The 26,068-nt window shown below is 38.8% G+C and overlaps 1 protein-coding gene across 1 annotated transcript in view; it reads right to left on the bottom strand.

Annotated features, from left to right (window-relative positions):
- The window catches only part of LOC140727203 (transmembrane protease serine 9-like), a 125,466-nt gene that overhangs the window by 2,579 nt on the left and 96,819 nt on the right, over window positions 1-26,068 (bottom strand). The window contains exons 29-35 of the mRNA XM_073044470.1: window positions 24,489-24,622; window positions 23,664-23,768; window positions 22,029-22,136; window positions 19,759-19,878; window positions 10,956-11,139; window positions 6,486-6,757; window positions 1,189-1,325 (exon numbers count right to left, since the gene is read on the bottom strand). Coding sequence (XP_072900571.1) covers window positions 1,189-1,325; window positions 6,486-6,757; window positions 10,956-11,139; window positions 19,759-19,878; window positions 22,029-22,136; window positions 23,664-23,768; window positions 24,489-24,622 — 1,060 coding nt within the window. The remainder of the gene's footprint in view (window positions 1-1,188; window positions 1,326-6,485; window positions 6,758-10,955; window positions 11,140-19,758; window positions 19,879-22,028; window positions 22,137-23,663; window positions 23,769-24,488; window positions 24,623-26,068) is intronic.

Raw genomic sequence — 26,068 nt, forward strand, 5'->3', positions numbered from 1 at the left:
AGATTTGAACATATTTTAGGTCATAGTTATGCAGAAATAGTGAAAACTCTACTGGGTTCACAAACTTTCTAGCACCAGTGTAGGTTATAGACAGCCTTCTTCAGCTTCAAGGCTATTACAGGAAGATTTATGTATGAACTCACCAGATGAGCAATGGAGTGAATGGTAGAAATAAATAGTCCAATTCAAGCTCCCCTTAACAACACCATTGCCCTAGTGATAATCTTGCATCTTTTTCTAGCTTCTGTTCTGCATCTCAATTTCAATGTCATCTATTGTGTCTTTATATGTTGAAAATGTCTGTGTTCATATTCATAATGCAAACAATATGTAAACTTATCCAACAGTATTATACTGGCAAACAAGGGAACAGAAAAGCAAAAGTTGTTTATGATGAGAGTAACTAGGAGTGCTGGCTACACTTATGAAAGAAACATGACATCTACATCTAAAGCACTAAATGCTCAGATTTTCAGTAGTTGAAAATATTTCCCACTTGAGCTTGTAAGTGGCCAGTATTAGTGATCCATATTCTATTCCATGAAATCCATCTTGTTAATCGTCTTTCACACTATTCATTGTAACTTATAGTAATCTTTATCTCTTCCTCTGTACTTATTTATTGCAACTTATAGTGTTCTTTATCTCTTCCCCTGTACTGCTGCCACATAACAGCAAATTTCACAACCTACGTCAGTGGTCATAAACCTGATTTAGATTCTAGAAATTGGTTAATAGTTTGAAAAGAGAGGAAAAAGATTTTTCTTAAGAAAACTTCAGAAGATTTCCAACTCTGTTCTACATCAAAAGTATAATGTTTAATTACATGAAAATTGAAATGACTGACCATGGGGAAAAATTACTTATTTTAAAAGTACAGGTCTTGTACATTCAAATTTTTTACATATAAAAATATTTAATTTTATAGCAATAATTTTGTCAAATGCCTGATTGGAAGTATAGGTGTCTAATTGCACTTATAAAGAATATAGAAAGCATTCATAAAAATATCAATGATTTGGCAATGAATGCAAAATAAAGTTCCTCTTTTAAGGCATGATCTGACTTATTATCTGTCTTCTGTTTAGAAACAAACAAGTAAAACCTAACATTAGAATAGGTAATTCCATATTGTGTAAGTACTGTATTGAAAGTTAATTATCTGTACTAAATTCCATAGCCTCTTACCTGACAAGCATCAATTCCACCGTGAAGATAGCCTGCACAAAGCATTCTGGAAGTCACAGAGTTCTCATATAGTTTGTTACAAATACCAGGGGGAATAATTTTTACACTAGCCTCCTGAAGAACTGTTGCTAGTTCACCTAACAAACAAAAAGGATTTTATTTGCCAAATATTTTTGATAGAATGAATTGAGCAACTTGAAAAGTTATCTTCTTACATTCTGTAGTTAATGCAGAAACTCTCAATTAGTCTCCCCATTTTCATTCAATGGTTACATTCAAACTTAACAAATATACGTCTATAATGAGCGATATTTGGTCAGGGCGTGAAGGGATATGGGGAAAAGGCAGGAGATTGGGGCTGAGAGGAAAATTGGATCAGCCATGATGAAATGGTGGAATAGAATCAATAGGCCAAATGGCCCAATTCTACCCCTATATCTTATGGTCTTATGGATATTTCATATAGGTTTACATTATTTAAGACCCTGATAAGGTGGGTTTCAAGTGAAATGGCTTTGCGGTAATGAAAGACTTCAAAAGCATCCCCCTGCAAGAAAACAACTGTGCAATGAACTTAATACACTCTCTGCAGATTTTGAACAGAAGGCGATGGGAATGTCACTAGCCACTCGACAGACTCCAATGCAACTGAACCTACATTCACCATTGCGAACATAAGATCGGTCCTCCACTGAGTGAACCCACTCAAAGCACTTGGCCCAGATTGTGTTCCAGGCTGTGTCTTTAGATCCTGCACAGATCAGTTGGCAGAAGTATTTGCATTCATTTTTAACTTCTTCCTACTTCAATCTGAGATCCCCATCTGCTTTAAGAAGACCACCATCATCCTACTGCCAACCAAAAACTACGGCAATGTGCCTTAGTGACTACTGCTCAATGGCTCTGACATCCACCATCATGGAGCGCTTTGAATGGCTGGTCACGACATGAATTAACTTCAGTCTGCGAGACAACTTCAACCCATTGCAATTTGCCTATTGCTGAAAATGGTCTACAGCAGATGCCATCTCTGGGGCATTTGTAGAGTAAACACACCTACATTAGACCATTATTTATTGACCACACTTCTGCTTTCAATACTATAATTCCAAACCAACTCATCTTCCAGGCCTCAACACTTCTGTCTGCAACTGGATCCTGGACATCCTGACCAAAATCAGTTAGGACAGGCAGCAACATCTTTGCCACGGTTATCCTGAACACTGATACCCCATCCTCAGCCCTCAACTCTCTACACACTTGTGACTGTGGCTATATTCAGCTCTAACTTCATCTACAAGTTTGCAGATGATATCACCGTCAGATGCTGTATCTCAGATAACAACGAATCAGAGGACAGGAATGAGATAAAGAGCCTGGTGTCATGGTGTCATGACAACTACTTTTCCCTCCATGTCAGCAAAACAAAAGAGCATGTCATTGACTCAGGAACGGGGATGTTGTACATGCTCCTATCTCCATCAGTATTGCTGAACTTGGGAAGGTCGAGATTTTCAAGTTCAAGTTCCTAGGAGTGAACATCATCAATATCCTGCCCTGGTCCAATCATATGGATGTAATGGAAGGCTCACCACCACTTCCACCTCATTAGGAGGCTAAAGAAATTTGGCATGTCCCCTTTGACCCTCACCAATTTTTATCAATACACCACAGAAAGTTTCCTTTCACTGTTTGGTATAACTGCTCTGTCCATAATCACAAGATACTACAGTGAGTTCCAGACACAATTCAGCACATCACTGAAATCAGCTTCCCCTCCATGCAATCCGTCTATACTTCTCACTGACTCATAAAGTGTGCAACATATTTCACAATTCTATCCACACTAGATACTCACTTTTCTCCCCTCTCCAATTCAGCAGAAGATACAAAAGCCTGAAAGCACATACCACCAGGCCCAAACACAACCTCCGTACCACTGTGATAAGACTACTGAGCATTCCCCTGGTACAACAAGATGGACTGTTGACCTCACGATAAAACCTCGTTATGACCATGCGCTTCATTGTCTACCTGCACTGCACTTTCAATTTTATTCAGCATTTTGAGATTGTTTTAGCTTCCCTTACCTCAATGCACTGTTGTAATGAATTGATCTGTATGAATGGATACAAGCCAAGACCATTGCTGTACCTTGCTACGTGTGACAATTCGTTCATTCATTATGTGCCATACTATGTGACATAGGCAATCATGGTCTTCCCATGAAATATGATTGTTCTTAGCAAATGTTTCCACACTTTGCCATTGCTTTCTTCTAGGCAGTATCTTACAAGACTGCTTTTTTCCAGGAAAGATTCTAGCATGGATAAAGCAGTGGCTGATCGGCAGGAGGCAATGAGTGAGAATAAGGGGAGCCTTTTCCAGCTGGCTGCCGGTGACTAGTGGTGTTCCGCAGGGGTTTGTTTTGGGACCGATTCTTTTTACGTTATATGTCAATTATTTAGATGATGGAATTGATGGCTTTGTTGCAACGTTTGCAGACGAAATGAAGATAGGTGGAGGGGCAAGTAAGTTTGAGGAAGTAGAGAGGCTACAGAAGGACACAGACAGATTAGGAGAGCGTGCAAATCAAAGGCAGATGGAATAGAGTGTCGGGAAGTGTATGGTCATGCACTTCGATAGAAGAAATGAAAGCGTTGGCAGTTTTCTAAATGGAGAGGAAATACAAAAGACTGAGGTGCAAAGGGACTTGGGAATCCTTGTGCAGGATTCCCTAAAGGTTAATTTGCAGGTTGAGTCCTTGGTGAGGAAGGTAAATGCAATGTTAACATTCATTTCAAGAGGACTGGAATATAAAAGCAAGGATGTAATTTTGAGACTTTATAAAGCACCTGTGAGGCCTCACTAGGAGTGCTGTGAGCAGTTTTCGGCCCCTTGTCTTAGAATGGATGTGCTGAAACTGGAGAGGGTTTGAAGCAGGTTCATCAAAATGATTCCAGGCTTGACATATGAAGAGTGTTTGATGGCTCTGGGCCTGTATTCACTGGAATTCAGAAGAATGAGGAGTGACCTAATTGAAACCTACCAAATGGTGAAAGGCCTTGATAGAGAGGATGTGAAGAGGATGTTTCCTATGGTGGGAGAGTCTAAGACCAGGGGACACAGCCTCAGAATAGAGGGTTGTCCTTCAGAATGGAGATGAGGAGGAATTTCTTTTGCCAGAGAGTGGTGAATGAGTGGAATTCTTTGGCACAGGCAGCTGTGGAGGCTAGGTCTTTATATATATTTAAGGCAGAGGTTGATAGATTCTTAATTGGTCAGGGCATGAAGGGATACAGGGAGAAGGCAGGAGACTGGGGCTGAAAGGAAAATTGGATCAGCCATGATGAAATGGTGGAGCAGACTTGATGGGCCAAATGGCCTAATTCTGCTCCTATACTTTCTAGCCTTATGGTCCAGGATGGCTGAACCCAGCCATTATCAATATTCTTCAGAGATTGTTTGCCTCGCAGCAGTGGTCGCATAACCAGGACTTGTGATATGCACCAGCTGCTCATATGACCATCCACCACCTGTTCCCATGGCTTCACAAGACCCTGACTGGGGTGGTGGGAGGCTAAGCAGGTGTTCCACCTTGCCCTTTGGTGACTTCCACTCTTTGGACGGAAGGAGTGCCTTACACCTCCTTTGGTAGAGGCAAAACTCTACCCCACTGCCCAACATGTGACAATAATAAACCAATTTACCAATGCAGCCTTCATTATCAAGAGAACAAAAACCTATTTTATCCAGCCTGTTCAACAGGATCATTACTAATCTTCACCTGAATTCCACTTATTATTGTTCCCTGATTATTGAACTAATCAGTTGTGCTTAGTCAAAATTAACCATGCACCAGCATCCTTTCAAACTGCTCTTCCCCAAAAAATTTGATTCATGCATTCTTATCCTGAAGATTATTTCCTTTTGTTCCAGATTGATGCAACAATGGAAATAGTTAATGTTCCTTCCAATGCATTCATGATTTTAAGTTTTGATGCCGTCATCTCTTAAAATATTGAACTTAAGTCACTCATTCTTAATTCTTTGCACAATTAAGATGATTTAACTCTACAAATAGGCCCTTTAATTTCAATGAGTGTGTACTAGTTTCTTTGTGGTTTTTGTACCAAGTACATTTTTGAATACGTTTCTCTGTTTTGTGTGTGCCTAATCCCATCATAAATTCATTCCTATTTACTTCAATCAGTTAATTCTTAACACTTTGATATTTGCCGTACTGAAGTTTAAAGTCTTTGAACGTTCAAATGTAATCTCAAACTGAACCACGTGCGGTCACATTTTTCAGGATTGCTCTGGAATAATCGGATGGTTAATGATGACATGAACCCTGGGCTGGCTGAGCTGCATCACTTCCAATGTGGGAGAAAAAATAAAACGGGATGCGTGAAACACACATTTTTAAATAATGGAAGAAAAACTAGCTGCAAAATTATTATGCAATTATAAGCAAGATTTACAATAAACTGAGAAATTCTGCAAATGCTGGAAATCCAAAGCAACACACAAAAAGCTGGAGGAACTCAACAGATCAGGCAGCATCTAAGAAAGTGAAAAAACAGATGATGTTTTGGGCCAAGTCCCTTCTTCAGGACTTTCGCTTCCAAAGATTTACAATAGCCCTCATTAATGTAAGGCCGAGAACTTAACAAAGCGTTCCAAGAAGCAAGCAAGAAATTAATACTGCAGCATATGAGCAGATATTGAGGTACAAATTACTAATTTTCACCTGAGTTCCATTTATTGTCTTTTATTGGTCAATGAGGTAGGTTTTCAAAATCACTTTTACTGATATCTTTTGTCTTCAGATATTTTTAAGCTGATTGATATCTCCCACACTGTCTCATTCAGTAACATAAGCGTAATACATAAGCAGGAGCCAAGTCTCACTTAACACAGATTCCAATTTCCCATAAGAGTTTCAGTAACATGAAGGCAAACTCTTTTACAGATTATCCTCCTGATAAAATACTAGCATGCCACTTGTTACAACTTCACTTTTTCAATTTATCTTTTAATTGGTAATATATTTTTAAAATGATTGTATGTTTTACCCAACTACAACTGAATGCAAAAATGACCATTTTATCCTGTCAGTTTACTTCCAAATTCAATAATCTCATGCTCTCAAGGAGGATCAATAAAAACTAGAAGGATCTTGATCAAAGAATTGATGAATTACCTGCATTTGTTATATGATTGCACATAGAATTTCAATGGATTAACCCTCAGCTCATTTATATTTCTTAACAATCTTTTATAAAGTATCATACCATCTTCTCCAAGGACTCCCCAGCCAGTGACATAGCAGCTTGCAGTGGAAGCGAAGACATGAGTAGTCGCTGGTAAACAGACAGGTTGGATGGAATCGCTAAAGAAAACGGGTGTCTTCAGTTCTAATAATGCAATATCATAATCTGATGTGAATTCATCATATTTAGGATGGGTAACAATTCTATTAATTGATCTGGTCACTATCCTGGCATTCATTCTATTCATTAACTGTAAGCCTAGATATGCGGTCCAGGCTGATGGTGTGGAATATCTATAAAAAGAAGGAAAGTTAATTAAATAATGTTTTGGTGTGATGTGATCTGTAAATTTGCTAACACTTTCACAGTAACACTTGTCTCAGCACTGAACAGATTAGTCATTAATATTAGATACTATAATAAAGAACATTTTTTTCTACAGTTGGTATTTATATTTTTTATTTTGTATTTTTATATTTATTTATTTATATTTATCTTGCAGTTTTATTAAAAGTAATAAAACAGGGCTAATTGTGGTTGCTAGGTTACAGTAAAAAGTCAGGTTAAACTGTTCATCTTGATTGCTGTTGGGAATTTATGGGAGAGGACACTGGTATAAATAGCAATGCAGTTTTGAGGGTATCTCACAGTCAGCTGGTCTAATGCTCATTGTTGTTGTTGAGTGCTGTCGCACAGTCGTCAGCTCATGATGACCCTTTGGACAGGGTAGTTGTCCATAGGGTTTTCATGACAACATACAGAAGTAGGTTGCCAGGCCTTTCTTCTGCGCAGATACTGCTGCTGCCCAGGTTGGGACCCAGCTGGATTCGAACTCAGGACCATCTGTCTTGAAGTCCGGTGCTGATGCCGCTACACCACCAGCCGGCCCAACACTCATTACAAAAGCTTATATGTTTTAATGACACGCAGAATTTTATTTCTTACATCCATTTCCCAACATGAGTGAGTAAAAATCTTCATGCTGCACCTCCGTCGCAATGTACAAGCAATAAGGAAGGGAAGTGTGGGAGGATATTGCCCAAATACTAAGGTTATATACATAATTGTTTTATATCCATGTATGTACAGTCAGATATGCAATCAGATCAATGTGTATTGATAAATCTAGTGGCCTGTTGTAAGAAGCTGTCCCGGGGCCTGATGGTCCTGGTGTTAATGCTGTGATACTGTTTTCCATACAGCAGCAGCTGAAACAGTTTGTGGTCGAGGTGGCTGGAGTCCCCGATGATCCTCTGGGCCCTTTTTACGCACCTGATGCTGTAAAAGTCCTGAACAGAGGGAAGTTCACATGCACAGATGCGCTTGGGTGTCCCCACCACTCTCTGCAGTGCCCTGTGATTGAGAGTAGCTTTGGTACTGGAGTGTCATTGAGTTATGAAGTAGATAATGGTTAGAAAGTGGGCAGCAAGGAGTACAAAATTGAAAAGTGATCGAAAGGAAAAATGAACAATCATATTTAAAGATTAATTTGTACAGCTAAACTGTAATGGGCATCCAAGATCAAAAATGAAGGTTATATAAGAAGTACAGACATTGGGAAAAGAATTTCTTTTGTCAAATCAGATTGGTTGTAATGAAAACTGAAATGTTATAAAACAAGGAACAGGAAAAAGGAAAGGACATAAAAAGTACCAGCAACTGGATGAATCAACTTGCTAATACTTTCACAGTTTCATTTGCCTTAGAACTGAACAAATTCAATCATTAATATTTGATTCTGTAATAGTGATTTTTTTCTTTAGTTGGTCCATCTTCATTTACTGTATATTTATCAGGCAAATAGAATCAAATTAATTTCCTGAGGATTATAGAGAGTAAAGGAGAGAATTTAAGAAGAAAATTATGAAGGCATAAAGGAGCTTTGACAAGTATAATTAAGGAAAATCTCCAGATATTTCTATATGAGGAACAAGAAGGTAGCCAGGGAAAGGGTGGGTCTCCTAGGAACCAAAAAGGTAATTTATACGTAGATCCAGAGGATGTGGGTGAGGTACTAAATAAATACTTCTCATCTGTATTCACTAAAGAGAAGGATATGGAAGCTAGTGAGTTCAGAAAAGGAGTCATTAAAAGTTTGGAGCATGTCAGAATCAAGAATGATGAATTGTTAAAGGTTATTAAATCTCCAGGATCAGATAACATCTATCCCTGGATGCTAAGCAAAGCAAACAATTTTGTCATCTTCATGAGCAACAGCTGAGTTAGTAAACGATTGGGCAGCAATGATATTCTGGATAACTATAAACCAATGAGAATTAAATCAATGATAGAGAAATCATTGGAGACAACTCTAAGGGATAGGAGATACGTACATTTAGAAAGACTAGAGCTGATCAAAAATAGCCAACTTGGCTTTGTGAGTGGGGAGTCCTATCACACAAATTTGATTGAGTGTTTTTGAAAAGATAACTCAGAACATGAATGAAGATAGACAACAGACATTATTTATTTAGAACTTAGAAATTAATTTGACAAGAACACACATTGCAGGCTGGTGTAGAAGTTAAAACAAACAGGATCCAATGTGAGCTAGCTCATTGGATCTAAAGTTGGCTTGATAATACAAGGCAGAGGATATTGGTGGAAGGATGTTTTCCTGATTGAGAGCCTGTGATCTTCCATTTACCACAAGGATCATTGATCGTGATACATGTTGACAACATGGATATGACTAGGAGGAATGATTAGCAAGTTTATGGATGATTCAGAAATTGATAATATTGTAAACAGCACAGAATGCTGCTTGAGGCTAAGTAGAATACAGATCAGATAAAAGTTGGACAGAGCATTGGTGATGGAATTTAATCCCAACAAGTCTGAGGTGATGTTTTTGGGAAGTTAACTGGGGAAGAATATTACTGTAAATGGTAGGTCACTAAAGAATGTTGATGAACACAGAGACCTTGAGATTCAAGTCCATTGATCACAAAGTTGCTATAGGAATAGAGAGGATAGTGAAGAATGCATATGACACATTTGCACAGAACATAAAAGTTAGGACACTATATTGGAACTTTACTTAATGATGGCAAGACTGAGTTATCATATCCAGTCTGGTTACCACAACAACGAAAATATATAGTTACTCTGGAGAGAATGCAGAGGAGATTCTCCAGGATGTTGTCATATTGGAGAAGTTTAGTTATGGAGAGAGATTAGATAGGCTGGGCTTGTTTCATTTGGAGTGAAGGAAGCTGAGAGGTGACTTGACAGAAATATATGAAAGAGGCATAGACAGGATGGGTATTTCCAGAATCTTTTACCTATGATAAGGATATCAAAAATAAATGAGCACCAATTTAGAGGAAGAAGGTTTAAAGGAGATTTTAAAAAGTAATTCTTTTTACACAGTAAGTCACATCAGTAAAGGAGGCTTGACCCAAACATAGAACAGTAGAGACAACCTAACAATAAGAAATCCCATTAATAACAGGCCATGAGGGGCCACAAATCAAGAGAAAATGGATACTTAATTCAACAAGGTAACTGAAAGCTAGGAGCAACTGGTTGAGGCTGGCTGGCTTGATGGGTGAACAAGGACTGAGGATGAGAGCTGGGTTTAAATAGGCTGCAGGTGATGAGTGAGTTGGAAATGGAGGGCAGGTGACTCCTGTTAGCTGGGTGGAGACTGGGAGGTGCCCATGTGTGCAGACCTGACAAGTGATTGATAGCTGAAGCTCAGTGCCAGGAGGTGACTGAGTCAGATACAATCAATACATTTAGACAGGGAATGCATAAAATGATATGAACCTAATGTAGGCAACTGGGACTAGTGTAAATGGGGAAAATGTTAGCTTTAGTGTCAAGAGTCAAGGGGTCTGTTTCTGTGCTGTACAGCTCTATGAATCTACAGCATCTCCTGCTTCCCGATTTTGGCCCAATGTGTAGTCTGGCCTCAATGATTTTCCATTTATTGAACATAACTTTCTTTAGATCATTCTTAATTTCTCTAAATATTCCATTGCTACCACTTCTGGCACATCAGGAAAATGGGCTCACAAGTTAACAATTTTCCATTTTTTAAGGTTAATGGACCAAAATCATCATCATCTGGAAAGTACATTTTCTCAATATGCACTTTTTGCATGAGCTAGATGCAAATACGGTACCATATGGTAAAATGCATTATGGACAGTTATACCAAAGTACAGAAATTATAGCAAATTCTTATTAAATTAAGCATAGGTTTGATGGTTCACAGAATTCTTTAAATTCAAATTTTAAATTTTAAATTTAAATTAATTTAATTTATAGTATTACATTATCAGCACTGCAAAGAAACCTTTCAGCACATTCATGCCCGAACTGGTTCAGCCAGGACAGTGGAGTACACTTATTTGTTTTACCTGCCATTAAATATTTTAAAGGTTCTATCTTTTCACATTCTTGCGTTAAGATAATATCTTACAAACAGACTGTTTGAATTTGAGCACTTCTGATATTTGTGAAAATTGCATTTGCACATCTTACCGTATAGAGTCAGAGTCTTGGAAACAATGGCCAGCTGAAACAAGCCAACGATTTGAGATGATAGATGCACCACATATATGTCCATACAGTCCCATCTGCAGACTAACCTGCCAAGGCCATTTTCCATTCTTGGCATCTTCACCCCCAACTATTTTTGTTCTTTTGGTTGGACTAGTTCCACAACCTGAAACAAATTAGGAGACATAGATTTTCTTCTTGTATTCGTGGAATTTAATTTATTACTTTAAAGAATCTAAAATTGATTTATTTTCTATAAGGAGCAATTATTTCAGATTTGATTTCATAACCTAAAGAAAAATTGGGAAGGGTATTAATTTATAATAGAATATAGAAGAGTGCAGCACAGGAGCTGTCCCTTTGTTCCACAACGTCTGTGCTGAGCACAGCACCAGATTAAACAAAGCCCTTCTATCTGTACACAGAGTAATCCATATCCCTCCATTCCCTTCATATCGTGTGACTATCCTAAAGCCTCTTGAACAACACTTAATATCCTAGTAGCTGCCATTCAGATTCATGAGTACACTACGTCAGATAATCACAGCCCAGAATTTGAAGGAAATTGGCAAGGAACCATCAGCATATGAAGATGTTACTCAGTGTATTTAACAGCAACTTTCACAGATGAATGCTGAAATCTGGAAGCCAGAGTCAGCAATTTGTCTCTGGGCAGTACGTCGTCTGTTTTCAAACTGGCGTCCACATGGAGTTCAATGTGGGCATGAAAAGTTGCCACGGTTGTCTCACCACCAGTGATATGGAATTCATCTGAAGATTCTGTACCAAGTCAGAGAAAACACAGGGATCATTTCTCATCAATTTTAATGTGCAAATAAGCTGATAAAAAGAATTAAGCAATTGTTAATTTAGCCATGTAAGTATTTAAGGAGTTTTTAATGTTTTAAGAGTGTTTATACAAAATCTTTGTATATTTTTAATAATTGTTTGAAGTGTCTATTTATACAAGTATCTCCAAAATATTTATAAATATTAATTCTCTGATGCTTCTGACAGTTTCAGGCCATGATTCAGAGAGCTATCAATCTTTCCTCCGTTTGCAGAGAGAGGGCATAGTTTAGAAATTTCTGTTTCCCTTCGTATTTATTTTAGTTTTGTTTAGAGGTACAACGCAGAACAGGCCCTTCCGGCCCAACAAGCCTTGCTGCCCAGCAACCCACCTCTTTAACACTGACCTAATCACAGGACAACTCACAGTGACCAATTAACCAACTACCCGGTATGTCTTTGGACTGTGGGAGGAAATCAGAACACCCTAAGGAAACAGGGCTTCCGCTATTGCATCTTTGCATCTTGTTGATGCAGGACCTCGTTAAAAAAAGTATCGGAAGGCTCTTTGTCTATATCTCATTTTAGTATAGCTTATTTCCAAGTATAAATCCTATCTACTTGATAGATCCATAATTAGTTTCTTATTACTTAAGTCCTGGTATCATGCCACCACATCCTGCTGGCAGCCACTTCTTTTGTTGAAAAATGCTCCTTTCCAAACTACTATTAGAAAGGCATTAATTTGCATCCTATATTGTCATACTGTATCTAGTAATCTTTGACACACTTAATAATCAAGAACCTATCAACCTCTGCTTTAAATATACTCAATGACTTGGCCTCCACAGCTGTCTGTACAATAAGATTCACCACTCTTTGGCTATAGAAATTCTCTTCATCTCTGTTCTAAAGGAATGTCCTTCTATTCTTAGGCTGTGTCCTCTGAACCTAGATTCTCCACGTATACTCTATCTCAGCCTTTCAATATTCGATAGGTTTCAATGAGATCTCCCCTCATTCTTCTAAACTCCTGTGAGTACAGGCCCAGACCTTCAGACACTCCTCATACATTAACCTTTTTCATTCCTGGTATTATTCTCATGAACCCCTTCTGGACCCTCTCCAATGCTAACACAACCCTTTTTAGATACGACCTTGCTTTTATATTCTAGTTCTCTTGAAATGAATGCTAACATTGCATTTGCTTCCCGTACCACTGACTCTGGGGGATCTTAGAGAGGCAGATTCCAACAAGAAGGCTTGGTGTGCAGGAATCCATGAAGTCACAAAGAGTCGGACTCGACTTAACGACGGAACAACAACAAACCACTGACTCAACCTGCAAGGTGACCTTTAGGGAATCCTGCACTAGGACTCACAAGTCCCTTTGCAACACTGATTTTCAAATTTGCTTTCTGTTTAGAAGATAGTCTCTGCCTTTATTCCTTCTATCAAAGTACATGACCATATACTTCCCTACACTGTATTCCATCTGTTAGGTCTTTGCCCATTCTCCTAATCTGTCCACATCCTTCTCCAGACTTCCTGCTTCCTCAAAGCTACCTGCCCCTCCACCTATCTTTGTGTCATCTGCAAACTTGGCCACAAAGCCATCAATTCCATCATCCAAATCATTGATATTTTGTCAGCACAGATAGGATACCTTGCTGGGTACTGAAGACCTATGTTATTCAACTGACTGGCATGTTCATTGATATCTTCAACCTCTCGCTTTAGAAGTCTGAGGTACCCACCAGCTTCAAGCAAGCTTCAATTACAGTATACTGTCGTCCAAGGACGGCATGGTAATCTACCTCAGTGACCATTGTCCGAAGCACTTACATCCACAGTGATGAAGTGCTCTGAGAGGTTAGTGATGAAGCACATCAACTCTTGCCCGAGGAGCGACTTGGATCCACTCCAATTTGCCTGCAGGGACATCAGATGCCATTTCATTGGTTCTCAGCCTAGCTCTGGAACACCTGGACAGTGAAGGTGCACACATCCGGATACTCCTCATTGACTACAGCTTTGCATTCAATAATATCATCCCCTCAAAACTAATCAATAGGCTCCGAGACCTAGGCCTCAATACCTTCTTGTGAAACTTGTAGACCTCAGTCAGTTTGGATCGGCAGCAACATCTTCTCCACAATCTCCTTCAGCATAGGCACACCACAAAGCTGTGTGCTTAGCCCCCTGCTCTACTCACTTTATACTTATAACAGTGAGGGTAAGTGCAGCTCAAATGCCCTATGTGTACAATGTCATGCACCATGGTCCAGAGGTCTCGTTTGGCAGTATACATATGTATGGTTGAATGACAGTTAACTTGAGCTTGAGCCTGAATCTGAGCAACTTCTGCTATCTCCTATGTAAGAAAAAGGCCACTCAGGTTCTTATTTAACCTTTCACGTCTAACCTTAAAACTATGCCTTCTGGTTTGCAATTCCCCAAACCTAGAAAAAAGACCACTCACCCTGCCTATATCCCTCATGATTTACTGCATATATATCTGTGAGATCACTCCTCAGCCTCCAGTGCTCCAAAAATTAAAGGCTCAGCTTGTCTAACCACTCAAAAACAGAAGGATAGAGTAGCCAGAATCCAGGAACACATGCAACACGAGCCACAACTCTTGGCAACATCCTTGCAAATCTTCTTTTTCACTCTTTAGAGTTTAATTGGGTCCTTTCTAGATAGGGGGACGAACACAGTGACCTCTCAAGTGGTTTCTTTGTGGCCCTGCAAGCATGGGCACAATGAATAATCGATTCAAAGTACATTTATTATCAGAGTATGTACACAGAATACAACTCCAAGATCAGTCCTCCCACAGGCAGCCATGAAACAAAGTAACACCGTGGAAACCATTCAAGAAAACATCAGGCATGCAATGCGTGAAGATAGGAACCAATTGCGCAAACAGCAAAGAGTGAGCAAGCAACACACAGAATATCAAATATCAAAGCAGTAGAATTCAGTTTAGTTCAGCTCAGGTCAGCACCACGCTGCTCGTTAATGGAGGCTGCAGGGTCAGTCTTCGCCACAGTGCCCCAGTCACATCTGTGTTTCTCAAAAACACAGAAATAGAGTAGCCAGAATCCAGGAACACACACAACACGAGCCTCAAAGAATATCTTTTAATGAAGGCAATGGCTCTCAACTAAATTGCTGTGTCTGATGCATTAGTGAATCAAGTTCATACCAAGGTACACTTGGTTCTCAATGTTATCCTAATGGGTTATGCACACTACACAAAAGCTGCTTTGTTATTTGGAGAATCTAGGAATAAGGATCATTTTGTAAGAATTAAATTGAGATTGTGAAGGAGTGAGGCTATGGTATGAGGTGTAAAGCAAAAGATACAACTTGAAGTTTTGCATGACCATTGTTTCCAGAGCTAAGATAGTCATGTCATCATGAGTCATGGGTCACCTTGCCCTTTCTGTAACGTACAGCCTTCTGAAAACAGGCAAAGTTAATATTATGCTTGAAAGAGGGAAGCGTAATATGCAATATGGAGCTTGTGTGTCCAAGTCAACATGTAGCATTCACAGACCTTGGTTCAACAATGTTCTATCTACAGTACTCTGCAAGAGTCTTAGGTACATATATATTTAGCTAGGGTGCTTAAGACTTTTGAACAGCACTGCAGTAATTTTATGTGTTGCATACAGCTGCCGGAGAGGAGAAAAAACAAACTTCATGACATATGCGAAATATGATAAACTTGATTCTATATGGGTCTCTGTCGAGGACTGAGAGTGGGAAGGTGGCAGAGAGAGGGGAATCATGTTTGGGAAAGGGGAAAGGGGGAGGGGAGGGACTGGGGAGCCCCAGAGAGACATTCTGTAAAGATTAATAAACCAATTGTCTGGAATCAAATGACCTTGCCCAGTGTCTCAGGGCTGGGTGGGTCTGCATCCACACCAACCCCCGCCCTGGCACACTTTCTCTGCCATCTGCCTCACAGTCCTCCCACGGTGCTCCACCCTCACCATTCCCAACATCTCTTATTCCCATCGGATTTACAAACTCGGTCTCCGCTCCATGCTGACAATACAGCTCTATATATGGCATATTTAATGATGCATAAAATGCATAATCTATTGTGCCATGCCCTGGCACAAGATGTTTGAAGTATTGGTAAAGTTGACAAAGTGAAGGCACACAAGTTCAACTTTGTATAATTTACATAAAGTGAAAGGAATCATCCTGAAGCTGAGTCATAAAGTTTGGCAATATGAGATGTCAGCAGATGTTTTCACTTGCAATCTAGTTTTATGGTAGGTGAGGCTATATTTACATATTTTGTGTCTTGATCCACAATATTGTTGCATTGCTCTCATCTGCCTGAAGATTCACCCCCTCAAGTACAAATTGTCACTTGATCTTCTCCTTGTCTCTTTTGATTCTTCGTTAAAAAAATGTTTAAGGGCAGATGACCCCTTTTAAAAGGGCGGTGTTGTGCAACAGGCACATTAAAAACTATTAACAGCAAAATATTATCCAATTTACCATAACGCTCCTTTCCCCCTGAAAGCACTGTACCCAAGATATATGAACACCTCATGAAGGTTCAAGTGACCACTGAATCAACTCAACTACCAATCTATCATCAAGTTCACCTCCTACTCTGAAATAAAATCAATGAAAATGCATGTTTGTTGCTCAACATACCCAGAATTGATTTTGAGTTAGAAGGTTCCTGTTGGACATTATTGGAGATGATCCATTTGGAAAAGCATAGACTTATTGGGATTAATTAGCATGAAGTTGATTGAGTTTTATAAGTAATGAAGATGATTGATAAGGGTAGGGCCATGGATATCGTCCACATGGACTTTATAAAGCATTTGACAAAATCTCTTGAATTAAGCTGGACCAGAAGATTTAGTCACACAGGTCCAAATTTGAGTTGGTAAATTGGATACAAAATTGGTTTGTTCTAGAAGAAGGAAGGTAGTGGTGAAGGGATGTTTTGCTGACTAGAAGTTCACAACCATTGGTGACCCACAATAATCAATGTTGAGATTTCTGTTGTTTGTAATATACTATATTTATTATACAAAGAACATATCTATGATTTGGATGACAATATAGGTAATCTAATTAGTAGTTTGCAGATGACACAAAATTATGGATAGTGTGAAAGTTTGTCAAAAGATACATCAGATATAGATCAATGGACAGTTAGGTGGAGAAATAGCAGATGAAGTTTAATTTGGAGAAGTGCTGGATGATGCATTTTGAAGGGCAATTACCAAATTGAATTTAGTAAATGGCAGGACCCTTAGGACTATTGGTGTACAGAGAGTCACAAATTGATAGCCCTCTAAAAGGTGCCACACATGAATATGGTGGTAGATAATGTATACAGCCTTCATGGGTTGGGGCATTCAGTATAAAATTTGGGAAGCCATGCTGCACTTTGCTTAGGCCAATTGCATGCAGCTCTGTTCACCACACTACAGGAAAGGTCTGAGAGACTGGAGAAGAGGTTCAGCAGCTCGTTGCCTGGATCTGAGAATGTTACATATCTATACGCAGAAGTTGGACAAATGTGGACAGCTTTTTCTGGAGCATCTGAGGCTAAGGGGTGACCTGGTAGAAAATATAAAATAGTGGAAGACAGAGACAGGGTAGAAAGTCACAGTCTTTTACTAAAGTGGAAATGTCATATACCAGAGGGCATGGATTTAAGGTGAGAGGATGAAAGTCTATGGGAGATGTGCAAGGCATTTTTTTTTACAAAAAGAGTGATAGGTGCCTGGAATGCACTACCAGGAGAGGAGGCAGAAGCAGATATGATAGCAATAATTAAGAGGCTTTTAGACAGACACGAACAGGAGGTGAATAGGGTTCAATTGTTCTCTCCACCCTCTTCCCTCTCTGCAACTTAAAAATGTGTTAGGTTTCTAACTTTCCCCACTTCTTAAGAATAAGTCTTTACATGAAATATTCACTGTCTTTCTCTTCCCATGGGTACTGTCCGACATGCTGAGGATTTTCATCATTCTTTGACATTTATTCCACCTTTTGTAAGGCACGTTACTGAATTTGCAGCAGTATTTTATATACTTAGAAACTACTGATCTTCTGGGATTTTCATAACGTCAGTCTCTAGAGTGGTTCAGTAAGGTTGTTATAGTTGGTGCTGTTGGGGGGGGGATACTGGTGATAAGCTCCCATTACCTATTAAATGTTCCCAATGGCGTGCATCTCAAATAGCCTCTGACAATCAAGTCCAGCTCTTGTGCCTTAGCTACTAAGCCCAGCAAAACCATTTCTACTGACAGGAGAAGGGGCAAAGGCAGGTTACTGGCGTCTTAAAACCAGTCGCTTCGGGCAGATGGGGCTCATCAAGGAGAAGGAAAACTCTGATCTCAAAACTCCGCTGACTTGTGGCTAGACCCACTCATGGGGAAGGCTTCTGGAATAACCTATGAGGAAAAATCCAGAGCTGGAGTCCCTAAGGCAGTCGTACGTTGAGTTCATTGCTGACTGGCAGCTCCTGTGATACCACTGGTGCCAAACTGCATGGGTCTCTGCCATTTCATCAGCTGCGTGGAGACAGAGCTGATGAACGCTTGCTCTCCATAACACACTGCTCTTGCTTGCGTGTCACACAGAAAGCTGAGCAACAACATCCGTGGTCAATCTGTGGTTTCCAGAGAATCGAGCAGAAAACAAAGAGGCCAGTGAGTGGCAGTTCCGAGCAGGAAAATGCCTTGTTAATGAGAAAGGTCAGGGGAGGATGGCCAGCCTGGTTGAAGCTGAGTGGAAGGCAACAGTAACTCAAATGGCCATGCATTGCAACAGTGTGCAGAGCAGCATCTCTGAACTACAACACATTGAACTTTGAAGTGGGTGGGCTACAGCAGCAGACCACAAACATACACTCAGCGGCCGCTTTATCAGGTACAGGAAGGTACCTCATAAAGTGGCCACTCATTGTATAGATTCTCTTGGTCACTTACCAAGGGGTGGCTATGTAAAAGGCATTTCCTTTGTTGACTTTCATCAGAAAGTCTGTGGTAATTAAAAACATTGATTACTGCAGTGAGTTGCAAAATGTAAACAATTTGTCCAGAGGAACTTCTGCTTTCCTGGTTATATTTTCTGTGGAAAAATAGCAATCGGGAATGAAAGCCAAGCACCACAGGATTGTGTTTCCACCCTTATGTTGCTCTTAGATACACCAGCTGTCCACCTTGCTAAATAAGAGATTTTTAAAACCTCATTAATAGCCTCTTGTAAAGAATCCTTACAGATAATGGCAGTCTCTGAATGCAATATTTATACTCTCAATAGGATGATTCATCTGTTCAAACTAAGGTTGTCACTAATTCAGGGAACAATGCATAGCATTGTTTTAGTTAACAAGTGATCTTAAGGGTGGAACTTTCGTAGTATTTTGATTATATTTCCTTTCAACAACATGACAGCAAACATGATATCATTTCCATTTGTTCTAGATTAGGGAAATCATAAAGCAGCTCTTAAGCTTCAGTGAAATAGGTCTATAACCTTAAAGAGCTTTGCCGTCAATTCAAGAACTTCTAAGAGTCTGATTTTGCTGTAGCGGTTCCTTCTCTTATATTTTGCCTTAAGGAAAGGCTAGTGTCAAAATCTATGAAGCTGGCTCTGATCTTTAATAAGACTTATGAAATCTGAGAGAACTCAGAACTTCTCAGTTTTGAGATTCACACTGAATAACTAATAACAAACACATTAAAATATTGCTTTACAATCCCCTTATTTGCTATTTTAAGTTTTAATATATGCAAATTGATCTCAGTGTTAAAATGCTTCTGGAATTGCACTAATACAATTTAATTTCATGCATTGTCAAACAAAATATTTTTAAAAATGTAGGGTAGTGTAACAAAGATATTTTCATGAAAAAGACCAATAAAAATCTTTCTAACAAAGTTAACACTCGATTACGATTTCCTGTATAGCATTTCCACATTCTACCTCAACATACCACAGCCTGATTCATCTGAACCATCCTGGCAGTCCCTTTTCCCATCACACTCGGGATTGATCTTGTTCAGACATTTCCCGTTGTGGCACTTATACGAAGACAAGGAGCAACCTTTGTGGACTGAAGGGAAGATTACTGATCAGAAAGAGCACACTCAATGAATAACTGAACAAAACAAAGTAATCAATGTAGTGCGGAGCTTCTTCAAATATATTTCTAAGGTTATTCAGAAACTCATCAACTGCATAAATAGTAAGCACAAGGGATTCTGCAGATGCTGGAAAAACTCAGTGGGTCAAACAGCATCTATGGAAAAGACATTTTGGTCCGAGACCCTTTTAGTCGACGTTTTGGGCCGAGACCCTTTTCAAAACTGAACTACGTAAGTAATACTGGTGATTTAAAAATTGCTGACAAGGCACAATTTAAATGAAAATACAGTTCAACAGCGGCATCTACTGGGGCCCTCCGAAACATCATGTTCAAGTTTATTGTATTTATCTGTACACTTGTATACTGCCAAACAAGACAATGTTGCTCCTGACGAAGGTGCACAACACAGTCCATATAAGCCACACACCTAACACATAAAGTAATATTACCACAAATAATAAGGTGCATCTGTGACACAAGTTAAAAAGTAAACAGTATGATGCTACTGGCTCTTCATACATGATGAGATCTGGGTGGTGGCAGAGAATTCAGTAGTCTTGCAAGGTCTAGGGGAAGAGCAACACACACAAAATGGTGCCTGGCCTGCTGAGTTCCTCCAGCATTTTGTGTGTGTTGCTCAGATTTCCAGCATCTGTAGATATCCTCTTGTTTATGGTCCGGGGGAAGAAGCTGTTTCCCATCTTAACAATTCTTGTCCTAATGCTACGGTACCTCCTTCCTGATGGTAGGGTGCCAAAGAGATTGTTTCAAAAGCCTTCACGAGCATGTAAGAACTTGCTTACCTCTGTGCGGAACTGATTAGTAAATCCACTTCTGAAATGACTATTCATCTGACTTATGCCTTCAATAGTGTGAACTTTGAGGAGCTATGTACACTTCCTGCTAATATTTTGAATAATACTTGCAGGAATAAAGCAAACGAGAATGTGACCACTGTACTGCCGTAGTGCCACAGCTGGTGCTGCTGCCTCAATGTTCTAGTGATCCACGGTTGATCCTGACTTCCATTACTAACTGTGTGGAGCTTCAACATTCTCCTTGTCATTGCATGGTTTTCCACTGGGTTTTTCTTTGCAGCCTTTCCACATTCCAAAGATGTGAATGATTAATTAATCAGTATGCTTCATACTCTACTGAAGGTGGAATCAGGAAGTTGTTTGGCATGTGACCGAGAATATGTTACTTGGAGATAAATGTGAGAAATAGATTGATAGGAACTGGCAAAGACCCGATGGGCTCAATGGCCTCCTTCTACACTATAAGATTTGGCAGCACCCGTTCAGTGATTATTTGATGTAATGGTTCATTTATTCACTCTAATCCAATTTTAATATTTGACCTAATTCTGCCACATGTCTTAAAATCTGAAATATATGTTTATGTTCCACATAACATCTAGTTAGATCAAAACGCATGCAAGTTGCAGATATTGAAAATCAGAAATAACACAAAGAATGCTGGAAACACTGCAGCTCAGACAACATCAACGGAAGTGTTAACGTTTCAGGTCGATGCGTTTTTATCACTAGCATACTTGATAAAAATTCACCAGCCTGAAACATTAGCTCTGTTTTTTTCTCTCACTGATGATGGCAGGCCTCTAAATATTTCCACTATTTTCTGCTTTGATCCAATTGCAATCTTTGAAATATATCAGTAATTATGACATATAACTGACATATAATCCCAAAACTGTGATTGCAAGATCTTAGTGTTTTATTTCAGTCCAAGGCATTCTGATATCACCGCCCACAAGGATATCATGAGCCGATCTCCAAGCATGAAGGATTATTATATCTGGATGAATCACAATGCTCAGGGTCCACAGAGTTAGTAGCTTCTGAAATATCACTCTGGTGACTACCACTGTGTAAGGCTTATCCCTGAACTGTAAATCAAAGTCCACATGATAAAAGGTCATTCAGTCCGGTAAAAATCAGTAAATTTTAAGAATTGCAAGTAAATGGCCAAGATTAGGGAACAACTCAACCCAACCAATTATTGGTCAATTAATGCATGCATTGAACCAGGTCATTTATTTCTATGTAGAATTATCATAAAATGAGAAATTGAAAGTTAAATATATAAACACGTACGTGTTCTTGTACAGTTTTGTTCATCACTTTCATCTGCACAATCATTTATTCCATCGCAAATTGACCTGCGAAGAATACAGGTACCACTTGGGCATGTGAAATAGCAATCTGTAATTGTACCAAATACATATGATAGGAGATATGTTCATAGTGGCAATGAAAAGTTCTGAAACAATAAAGACAAAATATATTTCAATTCTTCAGTCTGCCCATTCTAATGATTGACTAATCTTTCAAAGTAATCTTGTCAGTGGAAAATAAATATTGCAAGAGAAGCCTGTTCCTCATAATCTCTTTTACACTATTACACCGTGAAGATTAACCCCTGAAGAGCAGATAAATCAGTGAGAATATAGATGGAGAAGAATATGAAAGAATAAATAGGGATTTTAATTTTATATGCAGCAGCTTCAGCTAGGTATAGAAATTACACGGGATGTTGCTTTGCCCACAGATAGAAATCAACATACTGTTATGATGGTCCTGTTGCTGAAGTATGAAGGAGGTTTTGAAAAATTTGAACTTTTATTAATCTTAGATGGAATCTGATTGAAATTTACCAAACAATGATAAGCTTTGAGATAATAACTGCTTAAATTGCTTCGAATGGTGGGCAAGTTGGGTTAAAAATAAGGCAAAGATCCATTTCAGTCCTCTACGCACATACAGTAAAATGTATTTGAATAAAGGATTGTTACCACATGGAATATTACCAAAATAAGGTCATGTAAAGCATTATTTATTACATAATCTTAGAAAAGAAAAAAAAACTGAATGCACATGGAGGCACAAGATATTCTGCAAATGCTGGAAATTTCATGCAACATCCATAAAATGCTGCAGGGATTCAGCAGGTTAGGCAACATCTATGGAGGGAAATGAACAGTCAAGGTTTTGGGCTGAGACCCTTCATCACTCTCTTATGAAGGGGCTCAGCTCAAAATTCTGACTGTTCATTTTTCTTCGCAGACACTGCCCGATCTGCTGAGTTCCTGCAGCATTTTGTGTATGAAGCAAATGAATGCATATGATAAACAGAGATTAAGAGGTTATAGAGCTAGCAATAGCTTGCTTCTGTGTTTGTTTCTAAGATACACAAAAAACTGAATTGTAAAACTTCCTCACACTACTTTTATCACCACATAGAAATATATATCTTTTGTTAAAAGTTTACACACAGAAATAATAATCAGACAATCCCAGAGTAGAAGCAGTGAGAAGAGAAATTTAGGTACTTTTTCTGCTTCCTGTTTAAAGGGAAGCAGTCATCACCCACCCTCTACGTAACTATAGTTACTTTTCCCTTGGACCATCCTGGGCAATCTATTCTGCACATCCTTTGAGGCTAGTCACCGGCAAGCCCTCCTTTCAGACCACGCTATAGTAAGTTCTCAACTTTGCCCCAAAATTGATTTCATTATTTTATCAAGAGGGAAGAGTGCTTAAGTTTATTATTGTCCTTTAAGGAAATGACCTCAACTCCTATCAGCACCTCACAATCTGCATACATCATTCTTCTAGGGCAGAAAATTCACATCTCGCATTATTTTTGATATATTTATTTGAAACAAATATTTTTTAAAATGATTACCTTTACAAGAGAACTGTTTGTAAAAAAAAAATGGAAGAACTTACTGCATTTCATTTCATCACTGCCATCTAGACAATCAGTCCATCCATCGCAGTGGCTCTTTAAAGAAATACATGATCCATCCCTGCATTTAAATTGATTCGGGCATGCTGGTTAAATAATAAATATTGCAATTTAGTAAAATGGTCGACTTTCTCCAGAACAAAACTTGCAAATGCAGTAAGAACATGGAGCAATGGACTGTGACAAGGAGAATATTTTGTTTCAGATTTCAGAAAATAATTTTCTCAGAATGAGCCTGATAAACAATTTTATTCAAAAGAGTATTTGTCTTCAAGTGGGAACTTCAACTGCAAAACATCCAAAGAACTTCCAAAAATTACTTTTGAAGTGATATTACTTTTGAAATATGAGAAACTGTTTATGTTTAACATTGTCCCTGAAATAGCAATGTGATAATGGCTTGATGATTAGTTGTTTTTAAATGCTGTTGATTGAAGGATAAGATGTTTGCCCAGAAAGCAGGGACAAATGTCATCTTCATTTTTGTACCATGAGATCATTCACTTTGAGAGCAAAAGTGAGCTTCAGTTTAAAACAAAGCTCATCTGAAAGTTAGCACTTCCTGCAAAGCAATGTTTTTCCAAAAAGTTAGCGTGGGTGCTGGGTCTCTGGAGAGGGAATCCAGCAGTAACCTGATTCACTTCCAAGAATGCAAACTAGATTGTGTTTTGCCAAAGCTGCAAACTGAAGTTAAGGCAGAAGCAGCATGAATATTCTAGGCCTGTATAACCTGAATAAATTAAAATGTTAATGGATAAAACTATAACTCCCACAGAGCCATCATTTAAAGGAGCAAGTTTACTTACGATCCTCATAGCTAAAAGCTCTGTATTCCAAATAAAATCCTTTGTGGGTAACTGACTGATCAGAGGAAAACTTAATTTTGACAGATCTTCCATAAATCTTCTGAAAACCTCCCTCAGCGACTCGATTGCAGTATCTAAGGAAGTAAAGGTGTGATTTAGCAAAATTAGTTAAATTTCAGTGGAATATTTAACATCCCCACAAATTAACTTACATCACTTCCAAATTATTTTGGACATATTCAGTCACTCTTATTATGACTATTGCATCCGGTAAGATGGCAGTGCACTTAGATGCAGCGGCCTCTCTGGGTGCAACCAAAAGGCATTATTGGCATTTGAACGTCTTTTTTATCATTGCAAGATACTGCTCGGCATTGAAGGTCTACGCTGTCAGTGAGTTGCTTGTTTTTATTTATTTATTTATTGTTCAGCATAACAAAACTTCCAATTTCCAGATACATTTCCATTTCTTCCCCTCACAGATATCAGGTATCAGAACACTTCCATCACAATATAGACACCACCACAACATCCTATACAAAAGCCCTTATTAGTATAGCAGACAGGTTTACAGCTACATACTGCAGAAAAGGTTGCCATGTTTTATGAAAACTATTGGTTTTTGAGTTTACCATACATGTCAAAAAGTCCAAAGGAATGTATTCCATGATTAATTTACGCCAACCAAAAAGTCCAGAGGCCTTATCAGATATCCAACAATGTTCTTCCTTGCACAAAAAGTCAGGATGTTAAAAAGTTTTTTTCTGATGTGCATTAATAATACGACTGCTGGGTAAGCCTAAGAGAAAGGACACTGGGTCCAGTTCAAGCTCCATCTTCAGAATCTTTTCCATTTCACCCAAAATATCACTCCAGAACGCCTGAAGTTTGGGACAAGTCCAAAAACAATGGGTGAAAGTTCCAGTATTTGCTTTTAATTTAGAACACATTGGAGAAACCCCCATCTTAAATTTCGAGAGACGATCTGGAGTCTGATAGGCTCTATGCAGAATTATGAGTTGCAATGCTTTAGTTCTATTACAAAATGAAATTTTCTTTGCATTATCACACGTCTTCCATTGTTTCAGCTGTAATTTCTACTCCCAGCTCTCCCTCCCAGACCCTTCCCAGCTGCTCAGCCTCTCCACAAGAACGTTCCCTCAGGATGTCGTAAGAAGTACTAATGGAGATTTCACCCTTAGAACAAAACACCCTCTTTTCTATGTCAGAACTATAGAAATCAGTTAACAATGATGTTCTTTTTCTGTATATAATCTCTTAACTGAAAGAAACAAGAAAGATCCTTGTTGGGTATGTTAAATTTCTGTACTATTTGACTAGAAGACATCATCGTTCCTTCATCAAACAAATCTCCTAGAATGAAAATACCCTTAGAAATCCAAAGATTAAATCCAGAGTCCATTATGCCAGGCTAAAAATTTGGACTGCCGGTTATTGGAGTGAAGGGTGATATTTTCACTGCATTGCCCTCAATTTGTCGCACTGCCCTCCAAGCCTTGACTGTGTTAATTGTTATTGGATTGCGACAATATTCCTTAACTAGTTTCATCTTATTGAGG

The sequence above is a fragment of the Hemitrygon akajei genome, chromosome 5 (genome assembly GCF_048418815.1).
Source record: "Hemitrygon akajei chromosome 5, sHemAka1.3, whole genome shotgun sequence".
NCBI classification, from domain to species: Eukaryota; Metazoa; Chordata; class Chondrichthyes; order Myliobatiformes; family Dasyatidae; genus Hemitrygon; species Hemitrygon akajei.